We start from the raw sequence: 13,692 nt of genomic DNA, 5'->3' as shown, positions 1-13,692 counted from the left end.
TTGATCGGCTGTGCCAAGGCACAGCAAGCAGCAATTGGCAAGCGCAGTTCCTCCTACCATTACTAATGACTGGCAGGACTAGTCCTCTGTGTAATTTATCACTTATTTGCATTGGAATATGTTTATCAGGCTGTTAATTACCACTCATTTGCATTATAATGTGTTAGATAGGCTATCAGTTACCACTCTTTTGGTGCTTTAGGTGAGTGTGTTTATTCCATTTTTTGCTTGAATCCTTCCTGAACAGTGGCATAACTAACTGGCCCCTTTTTTTTTTTTAAACTAAACTTTCATTTTTGGCTAGTCAAAAAAGAACAGTTAGTTATGCCGCTTTTCATAAATGTACCGATTCATCTTTTTTTTCTTTTTTTTTCAAATCTGATAGTCTTACAACTTGCATTACAAAGGTAGAAATTGAATGTGGCTTGCTAGTGATAAAAACTGTTGACCTCTGATGTACATCAATAATTCTTAAACTGCAGTCAACAGACCCCTTGGGGGCCACAGAGGTCACAGATCTATGAATAATGCCAAAATTTCTTATAAATATTTAAAAACAAAAAATTTAAATTACCTAAATTACAGATATAATTTTATTAGGCTTGAAGTCAACAAAAAAATTTTATAGCTAAAATGGGGTCCTTAGTTCACAAGTTTGAGAACCACCAAGTTAAGTGACCGCTAATACTTTAGAACCTTGTTAACTCAGTTCCATTTAATCTGAGGTCATCACTAAATAAAATCACAAAATACACTTTTTTATTTTTTATTTTTTCTTTCCTTATAATCCAAGTTGGCTATATCCCTATTTACTTTGCATTATCAAGACTCTACTGTACTATATAAATATCTGGAAACAAATTATCACAGGCTACAATGGTTCTACACTATACCGACCTACATATACCTCATCTTCGAGGTACATTTAACTACTACCATATATTATTATTATAAATATCTGGAAATATATAGTTCTGTAAATTTGTTCTTACAAAAAAAATTCCAGCTTTCCTGGTTCTTTCCCACACTTCTCTTGTCTTGTTTACTGTGTCATAACCAAAGCGGCAAAGATGAAAGCCTAGTCCCCAATATGGAGGCATTGCTGGAAGTCCAATCAAGTGTATATACTGTTGGGTCACTTCACCAGGAGAGGGCCCCAAAAATATAAAGAAATCTAGAATTCCACCTATTGGACGGAAGGTAATAGATGGGGTGGGCTGAAGAATAATATCTGAAATTCAACAAAAGAAATGCAGAATTTGAATATGCCCTGGCATGAATTTAATTTTAATAAAAAAAAATCATATTTATTTGGTTATAAATTGAGATATCACTACTAGGTTGATAAAGTAAAATTAAATTGCACTTATAAAAATTTAAAATTGTTTTACATTCTTAAAGCATAGTATTGTCCTATTTTATCTTTGTATACAACACAACTGCAGAATTCCTTTTTTTTAATGTTTGTTTTTGTCCTTAGTTTTCTCTCTGTTTATATATTATTTTCAAAGTTGATAATAAGCAAGTTTATAAAATGAACCAGAGTGGCATGCAAAACTATTTTAGATAACCAAGAAATAAGAATGAAACATTCTTTAAAAATTGTTTGCCATTACTGCAATATCCTCTTCTTTTCTCATTAAACATATTGCTTGTTGGGTCTAGGATAGTCAAGAAATCCAACATATCCACTGTCAGATAGAACAGATCCACTGTCTTTCCACCTTCTTCTTGGTCTTCCTCTACTTTGGATGCCTATGGGACATTTAATATTTTTGTCCAATTATCCATCATATTAGCATTTAGTAAATGATGCAAGAAAGCAAGCTTATATAACATCAGCCAAAAAAAAAAAAAAAAATCTTCTAATTTCACCCATCCGCTCACTCCAAATTTTTGTCTAGTTCTGTTTCGAATCTATTTAAGCTATCAACTTCTACAACAACAGATGGAAGTTTGTTCCAGCAATCAACGACCCGCTGGCTAAAGGCAAACTTCTGCACATCTATCCTACAACTGTCTTTCCTCAATTTGAATTTATGCCCTCTCGGGTGATTATTCTGAGCAAGAGGAAGAATCCCATCAACATTGAGCATGCTCAAACCATTCAAACCATTCATTTATATACCTCGATCAGATCATCTCGCAGGTGATGATCTGATTGAGGTATATAAGGTCATCTCGCAGGTGCCTAGTCTCCAGACACTGTAATTTGCAAAACTTAAGCCTTTCTTTGTAAGAGCAACCTTTTGTTCCATTCACTAATCTTGTTGCCCTTCTATTTACATGTTTTTCCCATTCTTTTTTGGTATTATATATATATCCATTCATTAATAGCCTGTATTTTACATTGTTTCCTGATTTCTTCATTTTTAACTTTTCTCTTAATTTTTCTGTTTCATTTATACATTTTATTTTTACCATTGTACCCTTCATCTCTCGGCCATGTATGATCACTGCAATATGTTATTAATGAAATGTGAAGTTCAACAGCTAACAACTGGAATATTAGCTATAGGTATAACTAATACTTGGCAGTCTAATTATTATAATACAGTATATCATTACTTTTATTACTTACCCATAGCATTGCTATTCAGAAGAAATACTCCATGACTGTTTCCATCTTCTTCCAATGCAAGATAAAATGGATGACTACCATACAAATTCATATTTTCCTACATATAAGATAATCATATTAAATATATATGGAAAGAAATTTAGAATAAATTACTCTGTAGTCAATAACTATCAGACATGTACAATGGTGCAAAGGTTACATATTATAAGGATTTCAAATTTATGCTACACCTTATCCACATCATAGCACTTAGAGCCAAGAGACTGAGTTTGAGATTGGTGTTATTTTTGGTTGTCATATAGCTGGTGTGTCAATTCATGATAATGCTAATGGTCTATGCCATTCAAAATTGGCCATCAGTGAGATTATCATGAAATGGAAGGTGATAGTACCTCCACTACCATCCACCAATGTGCTGAAGAGCACTTCTGTGCTCTTCAGCACATTGGTGAAGGGTAATTGGAAAGGGTAATCAGAAGGGCTGCATGACAATCTCATAAAAAATCCATGAAAAACATGGCTTTTACTTCAAGTGAATAAGCAGATATATTCAATTATCTGTGAATAATTTATTCAGATAATGAGCAACAAGCTGTTATATAATATATCAAAGAAGCCAAGTATTTTTCTGTGTTCATTTTACTCCAGATTTAAGCCATGTTGATCAGCTGACTATGGTACTTTGTTACATTTCCCAATAATCTCAAGTGACAGTCTGAAAGATTTTTACTTTTAGACAGTTACATAGGGAAAGCATTAGTAAACACTTTATTGTATTTTTTAAAAAGAATCTGATACTGATATATCAAATGCTTGAGGGTACCCAATGACAATACAGCAAACATGTCAGTATAATTGCATTCAAACAAAAATACAAGAATTAAATCCATTACCAATTTATATACCATGCATAACTCATTCCTTAAACTCGTTGCATTGTTGTGCTGTTGAATACTGTATGGAAACTGTAAACTTTTTTGACAATATTGTAAATGCTCTTTACAGGGCTCCTACACATCAATGGTTGATAAAAGGGATTTCTTTGAGCAGAAAGTTTAGTTTAAGGTTTCTAAAAAGAAACCTTAAAAAGAGTCCATCTAATCTCATCACTGCATCTATCTCAAAAAATGCTGCAAAAGCTCTGTTGAAAGCTGTGACAAAATTAATGAAGTACTAAAATCTCTAGAAAATGATGACAATCAAAAAGCCAAAACATGTTGAGAGAAGCCAAGACTCTTTTACAAAACTTATCTTTCTTTGAAACAGTGTTATTGATTGTTTGTTTGTTTGTTATTTGGTTTTTAGGAGCATTAGCAACTAAGGCCATATTGCTCCGGGATATGTGGTGGTCATTCCCTGACCTTTCCGCATCCTCCGTATTTGGTGGTGATGGGCTCGAACCCTGGTCTAATCAAGAAGTGTGTGCTATGCACTGCTGCTCCTTCCCACCTGGCTACGGAGGCGCCATAGTGTTATTGATTGAAATATGGAAGATTTACTAGAGAACATCAAGATCAATCTGTAACTTCAGAAAATTAACCTGTAACTTTTAAATAGCTGTAGAACTGTTAATGTCTCTGCAAAGCTGCTGAATTTTCAACAATAGATTTTCAAAAAATTGAAAACCAGGCAATCAAAAAGGTTCAAAACATTAAATACAGAAATACTGATAAACACTGAAAAACATGCAAAACTTTTGCTAGTGTTAATCCTTGTGATGATGTGACAATGGATCTTTCTGAGAAGTTCAATATGGAGAGATATTTCAGCCTATAATCGATAAACTGGTTGCTGAATTGGAAGATTGTAGAAATACCTATAATAGGGTTTATGCATTTTTGGTGTTCTGACAGAGTTTTGTAAAATGCCTACAAATAAAATTTAGCAAGCAGCAGCAGCAGATGCACCAACAGATGCAACAACACGAAGCTGAGCAACTTAAGAGTCCTTTTCTGCATAACTAGAGCAACATTATAAAATACAAACCATATGGGTAGCAGTAATCCCAGTGTACATACCAACTGTGTAGTACTACATTCAGGGTAGTGGAAAATGAAAAGGACTATGGTTATTGTGCAGTCAGATATAAAGTTCTCTGAGCAGTGCAGACAGGCTGCCAGAGAATTTCTTGGGGTTTTGTCAATGATATTCAGGAATTTTGCTAGCAAATTTAAGGAGGTAAATATCCCATTGTACAAGGCAAAGGTCAGGCCACATCTTAGTCTGAAGACCTCATTTTAGGATGGATGTAGAGCTACTGGAATGAATAGAGAGAAGGGCAATGAGATCGATGAGGGGAACAAAGGGGTGCTCTTACCAAGAAAGGCTTCAGTTCTGCAAACTGTAGCATCTGGAGACCAGGCACCTGCGAGGTGATCTGATTGAGGTGTTGAAGGCTTTGAATATACAGTAAACCCCCCGCTATTCGCGGTATCTGTATTCGCAGTTTCGCGTATTCGCGATCGCTGATTTAATATAAAATGAAACCTAAAAAAAATGTGAATTTTAAAGCGCCGTGAATATTTTCCGCCATAAAAAAACATGGGCGTGGCTAAAATTATCTTTCCCGATCAAAACAGTGCTCAGTGGGTGGGGGGAGAGGAGTGACAAAATCGCGAGCGTGGATGTTTCTCGCTAATCCTTGTTCAATATGTGTTATGCGCTTGTCATGGAAGGTTTCTTCGTTTGCTTTTAATTTATATGCTTATAAATTGAATAAATTTATAAACTGATACGCGTACAAAAGTGATAAATCTACCGTTTTGCAGTGTAAAACAGACTTTTTCGAGTGTTAACGGAAGAAAGTGACTTTATTGTGGACAAGTTCTTTCTAACCAGTACAAAAAAATATGGCTACGAATAACAAGGGAAATGTGAAAAGACCAAAGAAGGTGATGACATTGGCCAATAAAATTGAGTTATTAGATAAAATTTCTAATGGTGAAAGTGTCTCCTCAGTGGCAAAACATAAAATCAATGAATCAACGGTACGATCAATCAAAAAATCGGAAGAAAAAATCTGCCGTAGCGTCCGTGAAAACGCGCTAATTGCTTCAAAAATTTGCTCTGTAACTCGTGATGTTAAATTAGAAAAAATGGAAAAAGCTTTAAATCTGTGGATAGAAGACCGAACTCAAAATAAAATTCCGTTAAGTTCACTCATCATTCGTGAAAAGGCAAAACTCCTTTATCAACACTTTAGCGAAACTGGTGAAAGCACTGGCGGGATAAGTTTTTTAGCTAGCAAAGACGCTGGTTTGAAAGATTTGTTTGAAATTTCTAATAAATATTACTTTTAATATTAAATTGTTTCTTATTTTCATTTCGATGCCATATGCTTGCATTTCACTATGTACTGTCTATGTGCATAGTCATATTATGAAGGTACATATAATACATACATAGACAAAATTTTAGACTAGTTTTTCTTATATATTTCATACTTTGGAACGGAACCCCTTTATTACTATGGGAGCCATAACTCAGTATTCGCGACATTTCTCAGGAATGTAACCCCCGCTAATAGCGGGGGTTTACTGTATATATATAATAAATATATATATATATATATATATATATACACAAAGAAATGTAAAGCCATTTCAAGTTTCATTATTATTTATTATTTCTTTTTCCATACAATTTTTACATAAAAAAGAAATTAATAGATTAAATGTAGTTTTAATGAGTACTGTTAGCTTTAAACAGTCAGTGCATGCTTCACATGTATTATTATGTAAGACTTGTGAACATGGTACCACTTGTGAAGAGACGCGCGTGTGTGTGTGTGTGTGTGTGTGTGTAGAGAGAGAGAGAGAGAGAGAGAGAGAGAGAGAGAGAGAAAGAGAGAGAGAGAGAGAGAAAGAGAGAGAGAGAGAGAGAGAGAGAGAGAGAGAGAGAGAGAGAGAGAGAGAGAAAAGACAAAAAAAAAAAAAAGAGTATACTGGAGAAGAATAAGAAATATTATACAGTTTAATCAAACTGAAGAGCTAAGTTTATAGAACATAAAACTAAAGAGTTTTATTAAGTGTTCAATATAGTTGTAATCTTAGTAATTAATTGATAAGGAGTTAACTATATTTACACTTCTGTTAACCACAGAAAAAGAAAAAAAATTATATAATTTAAGGAGGAAAAAATCAAACACAGCTGAAATGTAATACACTGTGTACATTAACTAACTTGTCTTTTTCATCCCTTTCATGATCTTATGCATCTTGATCAGGTGCATAATACCCATTCCCCTCTCTTTTCCTCCCACCCACCCAAGTCTTTAGTTGCCAAGTTTTGCAGTCTGCACCTTCCATTCTTCATATGGATATCAAATAGTGCCTCTCACCAATCGGGTCACCCCTCTTTGAATTCTCGCAAGAAACTCTACATCTTTTTTCATGTGCAGCCTACACACTGGAATACAATATTCCAGATGTGGTCTCACCATCATATTATGCATGGAAGGATAATGAATGTTCCTTCCTAGCCACTTGTTTACACTTCATATCTGAGAATAACTGTCATCCACTGAATACTTTTTAAAGTTCAGTCTTTGATCACTAATCCTACACACCGTGATGGCAGCATGGAAAACAGTTGCATAAATTAATCCAAATATACCAAATAAGGCAAAGGCATTAAATCTAAATAAAAAACAGGAACATAATATATAACCATAAGTGCGCAGTGTACAAACAGCCAAGTTCTTTCTTTCTGTAATTACAATATTATTGGTCTCCATCTTTACAAATACAGCTCTGAAAGTTAAGAGTTTTGCATTGACAATGATATGAAGACTACAGTAATATGGTAGCTTAAATAGCAGTCATCTTAATTCTATACCTGGAACAAGGAATTGATTGTGCAATGTTAGGATAAATGTCTAAACACATATAGTTATTTTGTATAATATATATTGGACAATTAGCAAAGTTTCAACTTTTTGATAAAAGAAGACATCTTTAACAAGTTAAATAAAGAAAAAATTAACTCACAACTGGAGCATATGGATCTCGATTAAAGAAAGTAAGTCGCGTCCACTGAGTACTTTTTAAAAGGCCAGTCTTATGCTCACCAAGACCATACACATAGTGTGATGGCAGCAAGGAACTCAGTTGCATATACTGATCTGAATACACTAAATAAGCCAGACTGGTGTTAAATCTAAATGAAGAAAGGAATACAATATACAGTTTCTCTCTCTTTCTCTCTAAATTTATAGGTGCATATCATATAAACAAACATAATAAAATTAAACTCTTTGCTTTTACTTAACACAATTCAAGCAATAATCAATCCACACAATCCATCCAATCAAGTAATCAATCCACATTCTCAGAAAATATTGGTGTAGTCACTCTTGCAAACACACCACTGGCAAAGTGAGGGGGATGCCCCATCCTGCATAAAGTGTGAAGATTCAATGTTATATCTAATAACAGACATACTCTGTCCCTTAAACTATAAAAGTACTTGCAGCATTCATTGTGCCTCAAAAGTTAAAAGGTCCAACAACTTTTGTGGATATCAGGCCACACCAAATTGTTACCTTTGCATAACCCTGAGCCAAAACTTACTAGAGTATAGGCTACACTAGTAGCCTATACTCTAGTAGGTTTTGAACATGTATACCATAAATAAAGCTTTGAATATTAAAACTGTTTATTTAGCTCAGATTTCATATTATTTCATTATGCATTACTTAATTCCGAGTTTATGATGTAAGTGAATATATCATGACAATGAAAGTTTACATTTATCTATAGCGACTTGGTTAGCAGAAATGAGTTTTTTCCCCTTTATAAAAAAAAAAGTACCTTACGTAACAGCAACCCTTTGTTCCACTCAATCTCGTTGCCCTTCTCTGTACTTGTTCCAGCAGTTCTAGATCCTTCCTAAAATGAGGCCTCCAGACTTGTATGCAGTGCTCAAGGTGTGGCTGCCTGACCATTTCCGCCTTATACTAGGGGTTGGCAACCTTTTTTGAGTGAAGAGCCATTTTTTATCTAATTTTAAAAAGAGAGAATCTGAAGAGCTGCACCTCAGCTCAAGCTGGGGGGAAGGGATTTTTTAAGAAATGGAAAAAAGTGGGAAGGTGTTTTATTAAAAATATATATATTTTGAAATATTATTTATTAATACCGAAAAAACATAACAAACATCCAATTAGGTACGAATTAATGTGACTTTTGCTGGTGAGCTTGAGCGAGTCTCTCAACATCAGGTGAGTATGCCGAAATTTTCATCTTTAAAGATGCTGAGAGACTGGCATTGTTCAGACGGTTTCTTGATTTATTTTTAATGTAGTTCATGTTTGAAAATATTTGCCTGCAGAAATATGTCGAACAAAAAACTGAGAGAAGTCCAAAAGCAAATATTTTCAAATTTATATACTTGTCCGGTAAGGGCGCCTCCGTAGCCAGGTGGGCAGGAGCAGTATTGCATAGCACACGCTTCTTGATTAGACCGGGGGTTCGAGCCCGTACCCACCAAATATGGAGGATGCAGCAGGTCAGGGAATGACCACCGCATATTCCCAGCCCGGATAAAGGGCGAGGGTTGGCGTCAGGAAGGGCATCCGGCTGTAAAAATTGCTTGCCAAAACAATAAAAACGCTGACCCCATATATAATGGGAAAAGGCAAGGATAAAAAAAAAATATATATATATATACTTGTCCGGTAAGCTACTCCACGCATTGAACACAATTTGGTCTTGCTTTTTCAACTCATCCATCGCCATCCATTTGTGTAGAATTGCAATTTCAGTTTTAAGGCATTTTAGTCTTTCACTCCACATGTCCTTGATTTTTAAGTCCTCTAACTCCATTTTAAATTGTGCTTCGTGTAGGTTAAAAGTTAAAGAGCTGCAGTTACATGTTCAAAGAGCTGTATGTGGCTCGCAAGTCACAGGTTGCCGACCCCTGCCTTATACAAAGGGATAATCACCTCCTCGTCCCTGCTAGCAAATATCCTGTATATCATAGACAAAACTCCATGTGCTGTAATGGCAGCCTGTCTTCACTGCTCAGGGAATTGCATATCTGACTGCACAATTACTCTGTCCTCCCAGGTGTTTTTCAATTTACACTACCCTGAGTGTATTACTACATTACTCCATTTTTCAGTCCAGCTGCCAATTTTTCTAGATCTTTCTTCAGTACCGTACTGGCATTACCGTAATTTATCGATCACACAGAACTGTTAACGACAAGTGAACTTGCTAAATCTGCAAATACAATAGTGCAGACATATATTTTGAAACTAGGTTATTTGGAATCATGGCACATAAAATAAAAACCTTCAGTTCAAGAGCTGTACACTTTTTAGAATAGTAATTATGCAGTCTTTACATTTGTGGTTCTCATACACGTTTTCTTAAATCTAAGAATGCAATCGCTACTTCTTGCAGATATTTTAAGCAGAAGTTGAAATAACATACACGTATAAATTATAAATCCAGTTTAATGTAAAAATACAAATATATACTAACAGGCAGTAGCTTTCGAGACTGGCGTGTCTCTTCATCAACTGAAATTCAAATACAAAATACAACGGATAAGTGCATTTTTGTATTTGAATTTCAGTTGATGAAGAGATATGCCAATCTCGAAAGCTACTGCCTGTTAGTATATATTTGTATTTTTACATTAAACTGGATTTATAATTTATACGTGTATGTTATTTCAACCATGGACCCCAGTACACCAGGCCCATTCGTTACTAAGCAGACATTTTCATAAGCAAAGATAACCCATTCAATGTATAATATTTAAGCACCGTGAAATTATATTAATATATTGACAGTTTGTTTAGATGAGGATTGCAAAATATTTTATTCCAGAAACTTGGGTTTTTCATTCTACAAAACAGCCAAACAGACCATCGCAGTCAATCCTAGAATTCAGGAGGCCAAGGTACAATAATTAAAGTTTAATCTACCCAGCCCTCCTTACCAAGATTGCAGAAGAGGGGGATTTTTTGGGATTGGTGCCCTTTAATGATGAGTTTATGCAATCTTGAAATTTCCAACAAAATTTAAAATTAGTGTTGTACAGAATCTAATACCAAAAGAAAAACTTTCGTTAAGTGATTAATTCATAACAGCATTAATACTTACATTGCTATTCCTGTATCTCTTCTAAGAATTTGGAAATTTCCCTCAGAGTCTAATGTCACATTATATAGAGGCTGAGCTGCATCTTTTATACTGTCAAGCGTAATATTCACATTTGGCACAGGAACTTCATATCTCCAACTGTCACGATCTGTTATCTTTAAACATAGTAATAATTAATAAAAGAATATGAATGCTTTGCAAACATCAGAACCAGAATTAATTTTAACACATGCAAGGAAACAAAATATTTTTAATCTGCTGTAAGTATGGAAAAAATTTATCTCGAACAGGAACATATTTCAATAACTGGGCACACTTGGAAAAGTGGCCCCTGATTCTGTGTCAAATAGCATATAGGAGCCACTGCTACACTGAAGTCTTGACACAATTAAAAAATCAAGGTGAAAATGTGACAAGAATTTACAAATTTTGTTAACATGAGAAAACAGTAAGAAAATAATTCTAAAAAATGTGGCTTTTGTTAATACTGATTTTTTTTTTTTTTTGTATGAGATGCTAATGAGGAACCCTATCCCAAGGCCTTTAACTTAATGATTACTGGATATGCCAATATTATTATTATTATTATTAGCCATATGTACAAGAAAGCCTGAGGCTTATGCTGCACCAGCCAAAAAAAAATTCCCAAGTTACCCTGAGAGAAAGAAGTAGAAAGGAATCACCAAGAAAGAGAAGAATGATGATATCCAGCTCAGGACCCTGGGTTTGCCAAGCCCATACTCACCAAATGTAAGCCCCCAGGGTTATATATGTTAGGACATCCCTGACAGTTACAGTAGGCATAAAAGCTAACTTTTTTTTTTTTTTTTCATTTTTTATTTATTTATTTATTTTGTAATAGAGCCTAGTTTCTTTGGTGTACCACTATGCCAAAGTTTAATTTTGAAATTTATTAACATACTTTATTTAAAAATGCCTATTCCACTGTATTTATTTATAGTTATTTGTAGCCCATTACATACAAATACACTGGGTGAGTCACTAACTCTCATACATATACAATTTACAAAAATATTGTACAAATTGCAAGCCTATATCACTAGTTTTCATCCATTACAGGCAGCTATTGAGCACAGCATACAAACTTCCTTTTTTGGAGGAGTTGCCTAAGCTAACAAAAGGCACTCTCACTAAAAGTGTGACAAAAAAAGATATGCAATCAAAAAATTATTGTTACATACTGCTGTGATTATCACAGCTCTGATATGGACTTTCTTTTTTCCAATATCAGGAAAATAATCTTATTTTCTCACTTAGAAAGAGAGATAAGAACAGTAAGCAACTTATTTTTAACAGGTTACTGTGGCACTTCTCTGCTGCAACGGAATCAATATCTGACCATTGAAAATCTGAACAGAGATGATAACTTTGAAATTTATTCTTTCCTTTTATCAGTTGCATTATATAACTGATAAAAGGAATTATCAGTAAACAATTCCCACTTTTGTTTACCTTAAAAGAGTTTAACTTAAAAGAATTTTCGCACTTGGGTAGTTAAGTAATTATAGAATAAAAGTATATGTCTGCATTTATCAAATTTAAACAGTATCCAATTTAGACAATACTGTATAGGCTCAGAATTAAGAATTTTAAAGTTCCCAATTTTCAACTATAAATCAAATAAACAAATAAATTAATTAATTAATAAAATAATGATTGGGGACCATTATACACTAACGTTCCCGTGATTTTTCTTTGACACATCCGCTAGAGCAGGCATTGGCAACTTTTTTAGGATAAACTTCAGAACAGGGTGCACACTCCACATTATCGACGTTTTTTTTTTTTAATTGTGTGGATCGTTTTAAGGTGGGTTTTTTTTAATAGACTTTCATTTTTGGCTAGTGAAAAAAAGGTTACGTTAGTTTAAGCCACTAATTCGGGAGGATTTAAACAATTAATGATGTCCGTAATAGGTAAAACTTTAGAACAAGGCAAAAGAAGTGTGGGTTTCTTAAGGATGCTACAATCCGGAAAAGATCTTTCAAATCCCCGGAATTATCACCCACCTTGGGAAAACTCTTGAAATGGTGATTCATCATCATCATCAGCAGCAGCCATTTTAAATCCACTGCAGGATGAAGGCCTCTCCAGCAACTTTCCAGTTCCTTCTGTTTTGAGCACTGGCCATCCATTTACTACCCGTAAACTCATGAATTTCATCTATCCATCTCCACCTTTGTCTTCCAGGTTTTCTTCTAGCTCCTCTTGGGTACCATTCTGTTATTTTCTTAGTCCATCCGTCATCACTCAGGAGTCCGAAATTTGCTAAACGCCAATCAGTTTGGCATTCGCAAGTAAGTACAGACCATCCTGTGAAATTATTATATTCAAAGTAGAATCTATATCCGTAATGTATTCATTACAAAAGAACACATGATTATGATGAGTTTCTTTTTAATAGAAAAAGCATTTGATATTGTATGGCCTTATGGAATCCTTCGGGACTTTCATAATTTCCAACAGAATAATTTCTCAGAATAACTGGTCAAAATACAATGGCTATCATCTATCAGAACAAAAGGCAAGAGCAACACATTTCTGTAGAAAACTTGATCCAAATCTGGACCACCGATATAATTACAGCACTACATCATCTTGTTTACGAGTAGCATGCCCTTCATTGGACTAATGCTAGATGAAATCTTAACTTGCTAGCACACATAAAGTAACTATGAACCAACTATCTGGAAAAAAATTAATATTCTTGGAAAAATATCTGCAAAAAACTGGGTCGCTGATTGTCACATCTGGACTATGTTCTCCAGTCCATGACTCTACCAAGAAGCCAAGAAGTGCACGAATACCCCTTAAACCTATCCCGCACAACGCTCACAGAAGTGTTTTTGAATCCTTTAGAAGATCTTCAGATCAAAGACTACATATAGAAGTTAATGAGTCACCACTGTATCTCAGAAAGAAAATGTTACTAGAAAACTTGCATTCAAAGTTTGGGGCTTGCCTACTCATCCTATTTGG

The 13,692-nt window shown here is 34.5% G+C and overlaps 1 protein-coding gene across 1 annotated transcript in view; it reads right to left on the bottom strand.

Moving 5' to 3' along the window:
• LOC150076738 (lysosomal alpha-glucosidase-like) overlaps nucleotides 1-13,692 on the bottom strand; it is a 69,372-nt gene that overhangs the window by 47,856 nt on the left and 7,824 nt on the right. Inside the window, exons 2-5 of the mRNA XM_090386632.1 lie at nucleotides 10,693-10,847; nucleotides 7,570-7,738; nucleotides 2,582-2,678; nucleotides 993-1,231 (exon numbers count right to left, since the gene is read on the bottom strand). Coding sequence (XP_090242758.1) covers nucleotides 993-1,231; nucleotides 2,582-2,678; nucleotides 7,570-7,738; nucleotides 10,693-10,847 — 660 coding nt within the window. The remainder of the gene's footprint in view (nucleotides 1-992; nucleotides 1,232-2,581; nucleotides 2,679-7,569; nucleotides 7,739-10,692; nucleotides 10,848-13,692) is intronic.

The sequence above is a fragment of the Mastigoproctus giganteus genome, chromosome 12 (genome assembly GCF_048544385.1).
Source record: "Mastigoproctus giganteus isolate SK-2022 chromosome 12, ASM4854438v1, whole genome shotgun sequence".
Classification (NCBI taxonomy): Eukaryota; Metazoa; Arthropoda; class Arachnida; order Uropygi; family Thelyphonidae; genus Mastigoproctus; species Mastigoproctus giganteus.
Note: the sequence above shows the minus strand (reverse complement) of the source record. Positions and strands in the feature narration are given on the sequence as shown.